The sequence below is a fragment of the Neltuma alba genome, unplaced genomic scaffold, assembly GCF_004799145.2.
Source record: "Neltuma alba isolate B1F8T4 unplaced genomic scaffold, ASM479914v2 tig00004173_pilon, whole genome shotgun sequence".
Classification (NCBI taxonomy): Eukaryota; Viridiplantae; Streptophyta; class Magnoliopsida; order Fabales; family Fabaceae; genus Neltuma; species Neltuma alba.
In genome coordinates this window covers 79,453-97,948 of record NW_021633592.1, presented here as the reverse complement: position 1 = coordinate 97,948, position 18,496 = coordinate 79,453, and the positions used below count along the sequence as shown (strand labels likewise).

Below are 18,496 nucleotides of genomic sequence, written 5' to 3'. Positions count from 1 at the left end.
AATGGGCATGAAGTATCAATCTGGAATTTTGTCAATTCGGTAGAAAGACTAAAATACCCCTGAACCTCTCTGAAGATATGAACTGTAAGAAAACAATAATATACCAGAAGAGAGAGAGAGTTGAGAAGACGAAGCTGGAGCAAGGGTCGAAATCTGGAAAGAGGGAAAAGGTAAGCAATTTTTCCGTTAAAACGCTAGTATCACTTGATTTCTTGACTCGTTTTGTTGCTGCATGCTTGAATGGGGATGGGTTTGTGAGTGTTGAGGGTTTGGATGAAGAATTTGACCAGGATAAGAGAGTGACGCGTCGGAAATGGAAAAATGGTGGCAAACAGTAAGCATGAGGTGGTAAGTGTTTCCTCTCTATATGTACAAATGATGCTCATATTTCTTTCTTTTTTCTCTTTTTTCAATGATAATTAAATAAAGATAAAATTTAAAATAAAACATTAAATATATTACAAGTAGCTTATATTTAGTACTAAGGGGTTTTTTTCAATGATAAAATACTTTTTAAAAGCACTTTCATGTAAATTGGGATAAAACTCCTCTAACATATCTACTTTATATATCGTAAAATAACTTTTAAGATTATGATTTGGTTTCTACCCAAATACTCCTTAAAACTTCTCAAGTTACATTTACTATTAGAGTGGTATGTTTTTATAATTTAACTTGATTGTCATAGAAATTAAAGAAATTAGTTAAATTAGTTAATTTTGATTAAAAATTTTGTGTTGATTTCCTCAAAATACTATATCAATCATTTGTATTAGAATTACCCATTGATAAAAACCTTTTAATATATATAATAAATAGATATAGTTTCTGAAAAAATTATAAATTTGAGAGGTCATATGAATTGAGATCCTAAAGTAGTACTAAAGCAAACCTCCTAACTAGCTATATTATATTTGCGATTGGAGGGAGTATAATTTATGCACAGATGTATATTAACAATTAATTGCATATTATAATTAAACACAAAGAACTAACACATATTCTTGTGAGGATTTGATTTCACCAGGTACTTCTACCTCTAAAAGGATCTGACGTTGCGTGAAAAAGGATATCGTCTTGTAATGGTCTTACGACTGTCACGGAGTTGCAGGAAGCAGGAGTGAGCTTCGAGAAAGTGTTCCAGAAATACTTGCTTGATATTAACTGTTTGAATGATCCTGTCTTAGCTGGTTTCTATGCTTGGGATGTATATCAAAATTCACATGCTTCGAAGCCCGTTTACAAATCCCACAATTGAAAATAGAAGACACGACGGAATGTGTTCTAAGAAATCTCATTGCCTTCGAGTGGTGTCATTACTTAGATCAACCTTATATCTGCAACTATGTCTTTTTCATTGATTCTCTCATTCACACCAAAGAAGATGTTGAATTGCTGGTTGAGAAAGAAGTCACTGTTCATGAACTTGGGAGTGATAAGGAAGTAGCGACTTTGGTGAACAGTCTCTGCAAACATGTTGTGATCGACAAGACATGTTATAAAAGCATCATAGATGGTCTGAATGGACATTACCAGAAGGTTTGGAATCATACAATGGCTTCCTTAAGGTTGGTGTACTTTCGAGATCCTTGGAGAGCAAGTTCAATTGTGGTCGGAATTGCTGTTCTCATATTTGCAGTTTTCAACTTTTATCGGGTTGTTAAATCAATATATCTGCATCCCACAGCTCCACATTGGTTTTGATTATATTATAGTTGTCATCTGACATATAGTATAGTTGATTCAGCAGGTTATTATTTACTCTTAAGAAACGAATGGTGAAATGTATCTAAAATGATAGGTTCAGAACTTCCGCCAAAAGAAATTCATGGTGCTTATTACTTTATTCCAGTTCTTGCGATTTTATGGAGAGGTTTGGGATGGTGAATGATGATTAGGGACCCAGAAATGATTCTTTCTTTAATATAATTACCTTCTGGATTGGATTAGTGTTGATTGAGAGAGTTTATTAAGTGTGGCTCAACAACTTCTTGTGCTTTTGTTGTTGATTCTGATGAGAATTTAAGTTCGGGTTCTATTAGGTTTTCATGAATAACGACTTTCCCATTGATTAAACTATAGTTTTATGATTTACTTATTTTAATTTAAAGTAGTATTGAGATTTAATCGGTTCAGTTTAATGTTCCATGTTGAATTTTACATATAGGTAAATCTGGTGTTGGATCCGAATTAGAGAAATTGGAAATTTTAATGAATTGGTGATTTGTATGAAGATCTATGTTTTCAAAATTGGGCTGGAACCCTAGATTTCAATGGGCAGTTGAGTTTGAGATTATTATTTTAAATTTATACTTACATGAATGTGACAGTTGATTGGGTAAGATAGAAATGATATGACATTAAGATGTGTAAATTAATGGCTCACATTATAAAAAAGAATTGATTAGTTGGTTAAGTGAAAAGATTAGTTCCTCGTATCATGACAACCAATTGAAAAGATGGCTCACATTTAAAAGAATTGATAGTTTGCAAAAATTTTGGTTGTAGAGTTTTTTTTTTTTTTTGACCAATGGTTCTAGTCTTCTAGAGATGTTTTACTTCTCCTTTTCTCAAGATTATTTTTTTGTTAGTACACAATTTGTCTTTTGTCTTTTTTTTTTAATGTAGTTTTTCATTCATGCCTTTTCAAATTAGAGTTTCTACTGTATGAATTTGCATGTTCAACGAATTACCTCTAGAATTAACTAGGGTTTAACTTCTCGTACTAAGCAAAGTGATTATTTGATTAATTAAGTTTGTAATTTAGCTAATAATTATTTCATACTAATCAATGCCAAATCAATTAAGAATGCCTTTGGGTAGCTGAATTTGGATTTTGTATTTAAATAGGGTAAATGTGTATCTATCATGCTAATCTTATTTTTCAAGTGTATCTAACACCCTTATTTTTTACATAATACATCTAGCATCCTAATTTTATTTTTACTGAGCATCCAGCACCTCGATGTTATTCTTTTAGTAGCATCCACCACTCTAAAAATTAGAGTGCTAGATGTATTAAGAATAAGATCAGGGTCATGTATGTACCAAAAAATTAAAATCATAATGATGGATGCAACTTTACCCTTTAAAATTTCGTCTGTAAAGTTCAAATTCCAATGTTTCAAAGGTTGGTGGTTTTGTACAAAACATAAGATAATGATGCAAAAGGTTCTAGGTTAGACCGTTAGAGTGAGAATTTGAAATTTTGAAAAATTATGACGCGGAAGTCTACTTGGGTCCATGAATTTCTATCGATTGAAAATATATGATTTGGCCCAAGTCCAAATCCAAGTCTTAAATATCCCAAATCCAAGCAAAACATAAATTAATCCAACAAGGTGTTAAAAGAACGCGATTCCTTTTCCGGATTGTGGCCTTTTATCTTAGCCTTATTAAAACACTCATTCTGGATTTTAATGGACTTTTGATATATTGCTCATTCATTCTCTTCACCGCTCAACCAATCCTTCATCAAATTAAATCAATCTATAGGCGTCTTAGATCGACGACAAATATGTAATTCAATAAATGGCCAATATTTTTGAAGGTGCAAAGACATAAATGAAAAGTAGTGAGTATATAGAGTTATAACATGTTTAAAATGCATAGTTTTATCACTTCACAAGACGATAGCAATGCCACCAAAACTACTGACATATACCAAAACTATATGTAGTTTGTGCTTTAGCCTGTTTGGTGTTTTGGTTTTATTTCACACTTTATGTTGACCATCTTTGATTTTATTCAATAAAACAAACATACTTCTCTCTAAGAAAAGAAAAGCCCCCTTAATGTCACAACTAGAACTAATGTAGAAAATAAACTTAAGTTTGTGTTTTTTCTTTTAATAATTCCTTCTGTTATGCTTTCCCAAATCCTTGTTTCTACACTTGAAACAAACAGAATGATCAATATACAACATAACAATTACATTGAGATATATTTTTAAGAAATTAAATAATTTAAAAAATTCTCTACACGGGTTGCTAACGGAATTGTGTGGGGGGGGGGGAGTCATTAGTATCACATCTTATTTATGAAAATGCCATTCGTCACACCTTGTACAGTTATACGCCGTCCTTGCAACAATCAATACAAAAGCCCCAATGCAGAAATGCCTTTTTGTACTAGTGTAGGGGGGAGATATTAGGAGGAAACACTTCCAAAATTAGTAAAATTTTTTGCTGTTCTTAGAAAGTTTTCCTTCATAGTATTCTCTTTTCTTCCCATCCCAAATCAAGGGTTAAGCTTAATTAAGCAAGAAACTAAGGAAGAAAATAACTTTCAAAAATATCAATTTATTTATTTTTGAAAGCCTCCCTATCCCCTCCTTATTTTAATCTATGTACAAGCGAAGGATTAGTTAATTAACAATTTCCTAGAAATAAAGTAGCACCATGAATGCTTTATTTATAAATTACATACATAGATGATGGCTTAAAGTCTTAGAACACACCCACAAATAATACACGCCAAACACTGAACAAAACACCCGCAAGATGACTCTGCAGTCTGCGACCAAGCTTCACCCAAGAGGAAGATCCTTTCACGTTATTTTATCACATGACACATCCATTAATTAGTTTCCTAATTATAATCCAAATTAAAGATACTATATGTTACTACCTTCGGTCCTAATTATAAGATCTCATTTATAGTCTACAAACGAGGTCTTATAATTAAGATTGAAGGCAATATACATTATAACTAATTAAGGTTGGCGGCGGCCTCCTTCAAGGTCGAGGACCAATTTAACAACTCGACAGAAGTTGAAGATTGTGAATACGAGGACAGCCGTTGCGACCAAAGTAGAGCTTGCTCTCCAAGCATCTCTAAAGTAAACTAACCTCAATGCAGCCATGGTGCGATTCCATTGTCTCTGGTAATGTTTGTTCAGACCATCTATAAGTCCTGTATAACATGTCTTGTCAGTGACAACATGTTTGCAGAGACTATTCACCAATGCTGCAACTTCCTTGTCGCTTCCAAGTTCATGGACAATCACTTCCTTCTCAACCAGCAATTCGACATCATCTTTGGTGTGAATCAGAGAATCAATGAAAGAGACATAGTTGCATATGTACGGTTGATTTGGATAATGACACTGCTCGAAGGCGATGAGATTCTTTAGAACACATTCGGTTGAGTCTTCTATTTTTAACTCTGGGATTTGTAAGCGAGCTTTGAACTGAGTGAAATTTGGAATACAACCTAAGCACAGAAACCAGCTTAAGGGTCGAAGTTTCCGAAAGTTTATGTCAAGTAAGGGCCTATTGCTGACTTTCTCAAAGCTCACTCCTGCTTCCCGCAACTTTGTTGCAGTCTTTAAGGGAGACCCTTTTTTGTCAGCAATAAGGCCCTTACAAATGTAGAAAGACCTAGTCAAGTCAAATCAACACAAAATGTGTTAGCCTGTAAGCACCATAATATCGTATGTATATTAAACTTGTTATTGGGATTCTGCCATTAAGTTTTCATCAATAACAATGCTTCAAATGGCTAATCAAGTGTTACGATTTAATTACGACAATATCAGCAAAACTTGTAGGAACGCAGCACCACAAGTGACAAACAGTATATTATAGCCGATCAGTCATTAATTAGTCCTTTAAAACAGCAATAGCATGCTGATAAACAGTAGTAATATTGAAAACTGCGTACCTAATCAGATCAGTGAAATGTTGTGGTTTATTATCCCAGAAAAGACACTGGCTGGAATTCGAGCTTCCAGCTTCTTGTTTAGAACAGTCGCCCTTTTTACAGGCATGAAAACAGTCGAAGTAGTCACGAGCAAGTTCAATAAATGAGGGACGCTCCACACAAGGGTCAATGTCAGGGAAAACAGTCTCGTACAGCTTTTTTAAGATGAACATTGGGATCTGGTTTTCAAGCAGAAGCAAGTCTCTCTGGATGCTCTTGCTCAGCCATGATTGTTTCAGTATAATATCATTTGGATATGTTTGATCGATCAGTTTGTCATCTTTCCTGTCCTCTCCTGATTTTTGCTTTCGAATCCTCAGAAACAGCTCCATGATGAATACAGAATCTAATAACATCATATCCACCAACTTTTCGTCGTCGATCTTATCACAGAGCTTTTCCGCATAACATTGTCGTATGTCTTTTACTTGATCTTCAAGGAACCTCTTGAAATTGTCCATGGCTTCAATATTATTGTTCTTTGCACGACGCCAGAAGAAATCAAGGTATCGTCGTTTCTGCTTTTGCATTGGTTTGAACTCTTCTTTTTGGTCATAGTGAAGGGGTCCTATTGAGACCAACTGAGGAGTGTAGGCCTCTGGTTTCCAACTCCCCCGAAGACTGGATGGGACTCTGTAGATGTTCCACTTCGTTGTTTCCAGATCTTCCGGTTCGTCTTTTATATCGATCACGTGTTTCCCTATCTCGTATTTAGGAGATGATGAAACAGAGACGTTGTTGTGATCATTAGACTCCATTGAATCCCAACCTGCAAGTGAAATGACGATGAGCAGCGACAAAAGTAGTCATATAAATTAAAGCAATTTTTGTATGCCAAAGTGAAATGTAATTTAGACAAGCCCTTGATTTGCACAGAGCCATGGGATGCTTTACCGTTTTCTTTTAATTTAATTTTTATTTTCATTGAGACATACATATGATACACCCTCAAGTAAGGACTAAATAATTAATTTGTAACTATCAAGAAAAATGGTTAAGATAATTATTTGTTGATTTTTCCAAAGCACTCTTTAAATAATTTGTATTAGCTCTCTTCATACATGCAATGAATATGTAAAAGCGCAATCAATATGAGAGAAAAATTATTAATCTAGAAGACAAAATGAACTTAAATCTTGTATTTAAAATTAAGATAAATCCTTCTACTAGTTCTCTAATACTAGTTCTTATATTGAAATTTCAAGCTAAGAAGTATTTGGCTAAAAAGGGAATGGTTTAGGGTCCCCTCTTCACTATCCTAGCTGTAATTAGTTGTAATTAGTTTTAAGTCCAAAATAACAACAACAAAAAAAACGATGGCTCGAAAAAAAAAAAAACCTTTTTCTTTGGCCAAAACCACATTTTGACACCCAAAAAGTGATTCCAAGCAAGCTTCATTATAGCGGAAAAAATATATTGTAAAAGAATTAGTAAACATATGATATGGATAGATATGACATAGCTCTCTTGGATCGTGCGTTCTGAGTCAGTAGCATGTTGACTGTTATGCTAATGACATTAAACCTTAATTTACTAATCAATTTGTCTCATCTTGATAATCTTGTTCAGAGCTAAAAATTTAATATTATTACTGAAAGAGAAATTCTCCGACTTCTTAGAATTATCTCGAGTTATTTAAAATTAACTTATGGGATGATAAGTATAACATGAAATATGATTAGTGACTAGTGTTTTAAAAAGGCTTATAGTATAATTAAAGCTACCTTTATACTGAGGAGGTGATGGATGTTGAGGGGTTTTTTTCCGTATAATTCTTTTTATTTATAAACTTTCAGTTCCCTTAAAAAATATAATTAAGTTTAATTGTTATCATTTATACTTCTTTTAAAAAAAATAATCCAAATTAATCAAATAAGATCGGACTCGAGCACTTATAATAGTCCTACCGACATTTTACGGCTTACTGTCAATCATTACATTCATGGTCCGAATAGGAGACGCACTTATTATTAAAGAAAAATCATTGTGAAGTAAGAAAAAAAAAAATTGATAACAAAAAGAGCCAGTAATACAGGTTAGGTTCCTAGGCCCAGGTTCAGGTTGGTATTTTGTCTTAGTGGTTTGGCTACTCTAACCCGCCTTTTTTTTTTCCATAAAATTCTCAATATACTATATAATATTGTTGGACCTCAAATTCCACATAACATTGCCTCATTCATATTATGTAATTAAGCACTTTATATATGTGTAGTTATATAAAGAGCATCATCTATCTTTTATTTTTCATCTATTTGTTGTTACTATACACACAGTTATAAGATTAAATAAACATATGATACTTATATACACACACACAAAAAGATCTATTTAATTGATTTGGATTAAAAAAATAGTTAAATTAATTATTTATAAAACATATTTGTTAGTTTTTCTAAAATATCTTTTTAAATTATGAATTAATCTTTAAACTATTTTATTACAACCCACTACTACTTAAGTTTAAAACCCCAAATTTAATTTCAACATTTCAAATCAAACCTAACCCATACTAATAATAATAGCAACTTTTTCTTCAAAAAAATTTACCCGCCAAGGTCGTACTGTTTTTGCACTGCTTTCAGCCCCATCATTACAAGTTGACCTATATCCGTTCAGCTACCCTGTTTTACTAGTTATAGTAACAAGTGAACTGAAATTTATTATTCACTTGTTATAAAACTTTCTGGTAATGATATTTTTTTCCCCACAAAACCGTATGGTGATTAAAAAAAAAAAAAAAGGAAAGAAACAGGAGACTCATTTTATTATCAATCTGCTTTACACATGGCTGGTCCTACTTGTGGGGGAAAAACTTGTCCATTCATTATCGTGTGATTTATAGGGCTACCTATGGTTGTCTAGACTTCCTCAAAATGTGTGTCTTTGGACAATTATATCAAAGATGTTGCCGAAATAAATTTACCACAATGCCCTTTTATGTTTCAACTCTATCTAGATATTACAAGTGATCATTATTTGCTCCAAGTATCTTATTACTATTACAATTTTGTCGTGTTTGTGTCATCTCAGATCTCATACGGATCTACTTTATCTGCATCTTGTGCACCTCTAATCAACTTGAAAATCAGTCCCACAAAAAAACCTGAAAAAAAAAATGTACAAGTATATATGCAACTTCCTAGATGTTTCTTCGAAGTCTGCCCTCTCTCCCCCCTGACTGCTTTTAATGCTCTCATTTTATTTGTGTGCTTTTTTATTTGATAAAAGATTTTTTATTCCCTTTTAAAATAAGTTAGTGGTTGAAAAAAATGTGCAACGAACATATAGCAAGGTAAGAAAAGTTACACTGACGTGTGCATGGTGTTTATTAAGTCACTTTGATGTAGTTCAGATATATACAAAGAAATTAAGTTATGAATAGTATTAGGAAAATATAAAATGCTTCGGAAAAACATCAAGATAGGTAATATCCAACAAAATTAATAAACGGCCTAATATAAGATAATGAAACCGTACGTATGACCCATGTCACTAACTTTACATAATAAGATAATATTATGTAAAGCTTCTGGGGGGAAAAACAGATAGTATCACTTAAGCAGCTGAACTAACAGAGGTACTGAGAATAGGGATTTCCACTTTACAGTGCCAGCAGTAATATTTAAAGAGATAGAAATATGGATCATTAACAAGAAGAAGAAGCAGCAGCAGCAGCATAAGAAGAAGGCAAGAAAATACAGAGCTTATGTCTATTCAACACCAAACCCAGTAAAACTAGCTTCCATTTCTTCAAAAACGAAGAGAGAGAGAGAGATTGTGAACCTGGAAGTAGTCTCTTCTCAGAAAATGGCCTGTTGGGTTAGATGAGCAGTCTGAAATCTGAGTTGCAGGGAGCAAGTTCCTTAGCTCTGTAGAGAGAGAGAGAATCTTTAATGTGTTCTGACGACAACACCATATGGTTCCGGGTTATTATATAGATCCATCTGTGGTAGAGACAATGAATACTAAATTAATTCCGAGTGGGGAGACCCAGACACTTCACATCAGTATTATTAAAGAGAGTTTAATTTGCCAGGGATTTGGTGGAGGAAAAGAACAGAAAAAAGAGAACATGCTTGAAATGAAATGCAATGTTTAATTTCATTAAGCAAATTATGTTTGACACGTTTTAAACAAAAAAGGGAAACCATGTATAATGAAGTTAAATTTTTTTTATATTCATATTTAAATAACGAAATGAAATTTTTGTAATAAGAAAAGAAAAATGAAATTTCTGGTTTAAAAATAATGTTCCATAAATTAATAAATATTAGCATTCTTGCGAATCAAAATTCAAGGACAGGCGCAAAAGAAATAAAAATAGATATCAAAATTTCAGTTTGTCATTTGGAGCTTGACGAAGCAATAACAATAAAATAAAATGTGATTAGATATCAAGGGTATAAATTCTTTTATTGAAATAAAGAAATAGCATTTGGAATTTTAGCTAATTCAACTCAAGATTTTAAACTTGTATGCAAATAAAAATAGCATGCGTTTAGATTTTTTTCCCCCCTAATTTCAATAAAAGGTGGGAGCCTAACTTATTCCAAATAATGAAAAAGAGCCTGGCTAATTAGTGTTTGTATTTTTCATATGGGATATGGTGATTAAATATCCCAAAAGTGTTTAAAATGTAACACCCAGTATTTGAATTTTTTTTTTATCCTTATATGCTCTAGAAGTTTTATTTTGTAGCGTTTCTATCTTGAACCCTTATCCACTATTAAGTTTGACTATTAAAGACACCGGTCAAACTGTATAATTAAATAGACAAACATAATAGCGAATAACGGTTAGGATATTTTTGTTATGAAAATGAACTTTCAAGGCATATAAAAGTCCAAAAACAAAAATTCATGTACTAAATACTCCTTCATAAATGCTTCCAGAGTATTTAAGCACATTATCCATTTTCACATTAATATGATGGCATTAATGTTTTATACTCCATCCGATTCTTAATATAAGAATAAATACAATGTTAGACTTAGTCCTAAATATCATGTTTTTATCCATTTTGCCTTGCATATTCATCAACTGTGTTAGAGTTGGCACTTGTTTGGAGTCGTGTTTATAGACACTTATGAACACTTAAGTTGAGATAAAATTTATCTTACTTATTTATCTTGTATTCTGTAAATTGATTGAAATACTGCTTATAAATTATTTCAGAACATTGGTGGTTTATTCTATCCATATTTTATACTCCCTCTAGTGCTTATTATTCAAATAAAAAATTTAAAAATAAGTTAAAATTAGTTAAAAGTAATAAATATGTTAGAAATATAATTTTATTTTTAAATATGTTCTTATAATAAATAAAGGAAAAATAAAAAAAGAATATATGAGAAAAAGTAACAAAAGGGTATGATAAAAAAGAGAGAATAAATAATAAAAATAAAATTATAAAAAATATATTAAATATGTATACAAATCTCAAATCAAAACTCATAAAATAAATTGTATACCTTTTTAAATTTAAAGTTTACAAATAACACTGGGGTATTAGTGGTTGATGAATTTGAGTGACGTCACCCACATCGTTTTCGCATGTGTCATCCTAATTCTGCGTGGCATTGGATCCACTGCATGAGGAGAAAGTTAGGTATGTAACAATAATGATGCTCTGTCACCTCTTGAGCCGTAAGATATGTGCCTCGGGATTACATGTTACAACCCATCTGCCTTCAACCACTATATTAATTGAATTAAAAATAGGGAAAACCATATTGGAGGTATCTATACTTTTTTTCAATTTTTAATTTGGTACCTATATGTTTTTTTGTTCTTAACTAAATCTTTATTTTTCCTCTATTAACATCATTAATCCTTATGCAGAGACTAAAAATATCAATAGAACAAAGTTATAAGAGCTAATGTTGCTAAAAAGATAAAATTAAATGTTTAATTAAAGGGAAAAAAACACATAGGTACCAAATTAAAAATTGAGAGAAAGTATAGGTACCTTCAATATGGTTTTCCCTTAAAAATATATGCCCCTCCTATCTTATTTTTATCTTATTTATATAATAGAGAGAAAAGATTTTCTTATATCCTATTTATAAATTATTTTATTAAAATTTTAATATAAATGACTATTTTGTCTTTTATTTATTATAATATAAATAGTTATCTTTTTTTAGGATATATATTAACTAGGGATAAATTTGAAAAGTTATTATATTTTAATAAAAATTTAATCTATTTTAAAGTTTTTTAATCTATATGAAATATGTTAAAAATATCTTGTAAATAAGATTAGAGGAGTAGTTCCTCCGTCTCTTTTATAAGCAACAACTTCCATCCTCTTCTTGTCTCTAAATATAAGTAACATTTACAAATTGTCTTAAATTTTTGCGGCAAATTTTCTGTTTTACTTCCATTAATTACTTATTTTAATACTCAATATATTTATTATCACATTTTTCAAACCATTATCTTTCTTCATCACATATTCTCTTTTTTCATAATTCTCTTTATTATAATAATTTTTGTATTCTTTTTTTCATACTATCTCTTCCTCATAAATAAGAGTATTTTGAAGAAAAAAAATTTTAATTTCTACTTATTTATTATCTTTAACTAACTTCTTTTTCATCTATGTAATAGAATCCAAATAAAAAGGGACAGAAGGAGTATTTTTTGATACAATAATTTTAATATTATATCTGGTGCTATTTATAATACCTTATTTATAAACTACAAAATAATATCTTATAAAAAAGATAGTATCGAACTATCAAAACATAAGTGAGTCATGCTTTAGCTCATCCGAGTAACTTGTCATATTCAAGTGGTTGTAATTAAAATCAATTTATGTTCATGTCAGTTATTATAGAAGTTTTTGCTGGTATAAATTTACGTGCAAAGTATTATTCTACATTACCAAACACAATAATGGTGTTTCAAGTACAATAATACACATAAAAATTATTAACCGAAAAAAAAATGTCACAACCATTAATCAATATTAACCATTAGCAGGCGTGTCAATAAAAAAAAAAGTGTGAAAATACAGATAAAATTTTCAAATGATTTTAAAATGTCATGTTTTTTAAGTCACCCACAGATTAACAAATGGTCTCCTCCCTCAGCTGCTTCATCCACCGTCATTTTTCTTATTTTACTGACTTGTTTTTCCCACCCATTCTATCTTATTTTCCCACTCACTTACCCCTCTCTTTAAATAAGAATATATTTGATGAATAATGCTACATTTGGTACTTAATATAAAAACTAATTAGGAGTTAAATTTGGTCATAAATATAACATATGAGCCTGCTTTATCTCTTATATTTATAATTTTTTAAACTAATTCATTTTAACTTATCAACTAATATATAATTTAACGTTGTGTATATCAGTATTTTAAGGAGATCGTATCCCATTTTGTTATAATTCACAAATTTATTTAATTTTTTTAATTGATCCAAATTAATCAAATAGAATTAGAGGGAATATGTTTTCCTTTTAACAAAGACAAAATGCATTAAATAAAAAGAAAGTTTTACCGGGCTAAATAAAGATCCAAAGGGAAGTATTTTTTATAATCTAACTTGATTATTGACCGACTACGTGAATGACAACATCTCTATAATTTTTGCCTATGTAATATCAAATATCATACTATTCTGGGAATTTATGAATTGGGTCAATAAAGTTTATAGGTACGCAGCATTCGTATCCTCACCAACCATTTCATGAGCTCTTTAAATGTAAATCAACAACTAATTAGCAAAGCAATGAATTTTTTTTATTTTTTTTGGCAAAAAACAGAGTCCATTTTATTAATAGTAAAAAAAACAGATTTTTTTTTATTAAGAAGATTTGAATTCTTAATTTATATCCACATTTTACGCTATTCTTATAACTTGAATTAGCTTGAAATGTGATGGGAAAAAAAAAAAGAACTGGCTCGCAAAACACTAGCTAATTTATAACTTACTGATATAACTTGTTATAATTTAATTGTCATATTTTTCAACTATATATATTATTAAAAACAAAAACTTCATAATATGTACCATCAATAAAAAAGTTTGGAGAAAAATTATATAAATTTGGATGAGATTTTATATTTAAAATAAAAAATAAACTTACTAGGTACTTCTTACATTTAAGATTAGGGGAAGTAATTTTTATATATCTTTGTGCTTCTCCTCTCTCCCTTTGTCCTTAAGGTGTTGGAATTTTTTTTGTAGCCAAACTCGAGGTTGGAGTTGAAGATCACACATTTTATTATATGTTTGGATGACTTTGTGCTTTACCCAATTCAATAGGTTTTGATCAGAATCCATCCGAATGATAACCCACCTATGATAATAAAGATTTTAAGGTAATTCTATGGTAAGTCTATTCTATTAGTTTTATTCAACACCTTTGTGAGATGACATCTCATTCTCTTCCACTTTAATCTTCATTCTTTCTGCAAACTGCAAAAGGCAAATTCTCCACAAGACCAGAGGAAAGGTGAAAGAACCAACACATGAGGAATTAATTAATATATCATTTTAATGTAAAAATATCAAATTTCTCTCTTTATTTTGAAAGTGACTTTTCTTCAATAGTATCTCCCCCTCTCAAATATACTTAGCGCCAACCTTCCTCACCAATATCCTAATAAAGAGTTTCCTTGAATTTTCCCCCACTATTACTCCTTTTTTTTTTTCCCAAGAGAAAGGATCGAAATCTGTGTTTTTCCTGTAGAGATATTGCTGATAAGACAACAGAAAAATTGATGATTTTTGTGGAAACATACATACGCAATAGCAACTCTTTATAACAAGTGGGTTTGCCTTTAGATATATTAACTAATCATCAAATTTTAATCACATTATTCATATCAGTTTTTATTTGATTAAATATATTTTTAAATCATTTTGGATTTGAGATTGATCTGATTCGAGATTTAGAATGCAAAAGGTTTTCATATCTCTCAATAAATATGTTTCTCAAAATTTGAATTTGTGTTATATATATTTATATTTTTATGGAGTGAGGTCACTTATAACTTTATAGGTAACAACTTATTGACTTATTCATATCATTTTTTAATAATGTATTTTATTGATGAGATTTTATGTGGAATACTAGTCTCACATGTAGTTATTAATTGAATATAATCCACCATATTCATGCGAAAAAGGTTGTTAGCATTGAGCATAGGAGAGCCTTGTGAAAAAGCAATGAAAACAAGAGATGTGATAATTGTTGAAAAGCTTTTATTGTGTCAAAGATTGTAACATAACAACCAAGAAAGTCTAGAGTTTGCCAAGTCTTTGTGGCCACATGACAAGGTGGAGAAGACCAATGAAGAAAAAACTGGACCAAAAGGCCGGTTCAACCGAAAAACCGGTGAACTAGCCTCCAGTCCGGTCTGGTTTGAAGAATAAACCGATTTCAAATCAAACCGGAATGAACCGAAAAAAACCGGAAAAAACCAGTAAGAACTGGCAAAACCGTTGGGTTGGGTGGGTTGCCGGTTTTCTTTTCCTTCCCTTCTTCTTCTTTACTCTTACCGTCTCACCGCCAAAGAAGACATGAACATGATTGAGAGAAGTGGTAGAAGCAAAAAAAATCATGGAAAGAAAGATACATTTGGAAGCTTCTTGTGTGCAGTCTCAACCCTGTGCTTGTCAAAGAGTTGAAGGCAAGGAGGAGGATAAATACCAGAGTAGAATAGATGTGCAGAACGAAAGAAAAGGTCACTATTTATCTTCTCTATCTGAGAAAGAAAGAAAGATGAAGAGGGAGGAACAACTTTCAGGCTTTGAAGTTTTGAATAAAAAAGAGAAGAACCAAGATAAAGTACTCGGCTGTTCATAAGGAAAGAGGAAGAAAAAGTCAAAAAGGTGACCTTGTGATGGACATTCACGTGAGAGAGAGAAGGAAGAGATAAAAGTGTAACCTATAAAATAATAAATAAAAAAAAGAGGATTGTATTCGATCATATGAGGAAATCAAGAAAAAGACGGAGAAAAGAGAAAAAAGAAATAAGAATAAGAATAAAAATTATACACATAAATATTTTATAATTAAATTATATTATTTTAATTTTTACCGGTTTAACCCGATCTAATCCCGATGTGACCCATTAACCTTTAACCCACTATCTTGATCAGTTTAGTGTCCAGTCCGGTTTTTTTTCCAGATAGAGAGAGTGGCGAAAAAGATGGGCATGAATTGGAGTGGAGCATTAATTATTTGCAGTATTACGTTCTAGTTGAATGGTATAATCAATTGATGTTTTCAAAAATGGGAAAGGTACAAACGATATTTCCTCAAATAAATAAGAAGGATGATGATGAGGGTAATTATAATAATAACAATAATGATTTCAAACCAATCCAGCCAACAAGTCAAAAGAAGACAAATCCAACAATTAACCCGGCCATACCATCAACATCAATTTTCGTTTATAGGAGCAAGGACCAGACATCAATAAAAGAAATTATCATACGGTTAAACATTTCCTATCAAAGAAACCAAACAATAACGGCAGTACCATTGTCCATAATACCAAACTTTTTTTTTTTTGGTGAAATCCATAATACCAATTTGGTGTGTACGTATATTCTCTCCCGCACCACACACAAACGTACCCATATATGGTGATACTTGTTTGGATACATTTATGTAAATTAAACAAAACTCCTCTCATATACTTTTTTGGTACACCATAAATCAGGATTGAAAAGTTCCTGCCAAAGCAATGGTTTAACGCCAATATAAGATATAATTAATTGAGGGAGAAATTTCACACAGAGAAAAGAATTCGTAGATGCAATCATTACCATCAAACCAATATTAATCATAAACCCCACTGTATTAAGAGCAATCAACTATTCTTTTTTTGGCAAATCAACTATTTCTTTTTTCAGTTCAACTTGAACGAGACAGTACCCAAAAAACAAAAGTCAAGAATAAGACACAAAATAAACCATTGCACTAAATTATGCCACTCCATCATATATACGTGAAGATTCTATATGCCGCCATCATTAGCTTCTATTTCGAATTGCGTATTGCCATATAAGCATTAATCAAAACACCATTTCGCTTACCCTTCTTAAAAAGACAAAACAGGAACCATAGCTTCTTTTTTTCATGTTTGAAACCCCCAATTTTGACAGCTAAGAATAACTAAGAATTGAATTAACCTTCGCAATAGCTTGCTATCACTAAACAAGGAAATTAATCAAAAGCCACTCATGCCTATTGGAATATATAAGTCTGAGTTTGAGGAGTAAAAGTGCGTCATTTAACGAGTTACTAGAATAGACACAAGGAATTATGGTTAGCTCCTTTACTCACATTAGATCCATCCGAGCAAAACGCTAAATAGACGCTCACATGTCTATCCAAGTATCTGCTGAACCCGGGAATGACCCATAACTAACTACTACTTCCAATCCTTAATATAAGAATTGGTTGACTAATTTGAGTAGATTAAGTAAATTAGTTAAGTTAGTTATTTGTAATAAATATATGTTGTCTTCTCTAAAATATCCTTACTAATTATGTGTATTAGTTAGAACTACTATGTGATGAAACATTTAACATTTGTAGCTATTACAAGAAATACCTTGAAAAAATAGATAAATATGAGAGATAAAGTATATTGGCATTTTATATATAAGACCAAATTGAAAGTCAAACTAACTCCTGTATTAATGATCGGAAATAATGATATCAAATTTAGTCCTCACTACTTAATATAATAGCGAACTAATTAGCCCTTATACATCTATTTTTTGGGATTTAAAGGGGCAATCTGAGATTTCAAATAAGATCAAACCCATAACTTTCTACTTACAATAAGAACTTATATGTCATTAGACTACAATTTTTTAAGTAGTGACAAGTGCGGACTAAATGTCTATTCAAAATTAAATCCAACAGACAGGCCCAAGAATAGAGTGCAAAGCCCGAAATGCCTTCGGCCCCCCTGCTCTGTGATCGAGTTCGTTTGTTCCCGGGGGCGAGATGCTGAGAGGGATCGACGAGGGATTGGATCAGATGGATGGAGCCGTTGCCAGCGGTGGTGATCGGCATCCCTGGTGGTGGGCTCTTGCAAGTGCGACTCAGTTCGGGTGGGGCATGCTCCCTCCTTCCCTTATTATAATACTCCTCCGGTCCTTAATATAGGACCCAATTGGTGAGTTGGTTTTGGTCCTAAATATAAGACCCATTTCTCATATTTATCAATTATCTCTAAATTACCCCTATAGATACCCTTTCAACCATAATCAAGTAGAAGAGAAAGATGAGGTATTAAGAAATATGATTATGGTATTTTAGGAAAAACGTGTCATATTTTTTATAATTAACTAACTTACCTAACTTCCTTAATCTAATCAAATTAGTTGAATGGGTCTTATATTAAGGACCGGAGGAGTATCATTTTAGCTAAATTATGTGATTTAAAAAAACAGTTAAAATTAGTTTAAACCAATTAATATATAGAAAATATAATTTTTTTAAATATATCCTTACATATAAATATATAAATGGGTAAATGTGAGAGTTATAGTGAGATAAATAAAGAAAAAAATTTATTAAATGCATTAAATTAGAGATAAAATATGTAATAATATTTTAAATACTCAAACAAACTCAAAAAGAATATTATAAAAAGGATAGATCCATCCAAAAAATTAGATCTTATAATAAAAGACAGAAAAGTATGTTTTTACGCTAAAGGATATCCCAGAGATTCACGCCTCATGCCATTCAAGGCCTTCGTCATTGCATCTCTCTTCGTCGGCGCCGCCGCTTCTGCCTCCTTCGG

The 18,496-nt window shown here is 31.4% G+C and overlaps 1 protein-coding gene and 1 pseudogene across 1 annotated transcript; one reads left to right on the top strand and one right to left on the bottom strand.

Annotated features, from left to right (window-relative positions):
• Window positions 1-77: 77 nt before the first annotated feature.
• Window positions 78-1,704, top strand: LOC114743900 (putative UPF0481 protein At3g02645; annotated as a pseudogene).
• Window positions 1,705-4,714: 3,010 nt separating this feature from the next.
• Window positions 4,715-17,760, bottom strand: LOC114743899 (UPF0481 protein At3g47200-like). The gene is made up of 3 exons (XM_028932100.1): window positions 17,610-17,760; window positions 5,665-6,472; window positions 4,715-5,381 (listed from the first exon to the last, which is right to left on the bottom strand). The coding sequence occupies exons 1-3, from the start codon at window positions 17,758-17,760 to the stop codon at window positions 4,715-4,717; spliced, it is 1,626 nt and encodes a 541-aa protein (XP_028787933.1).
• Between the last annotated feature and the right edge of the window lie 736 nt (window positions 17,761-18,496).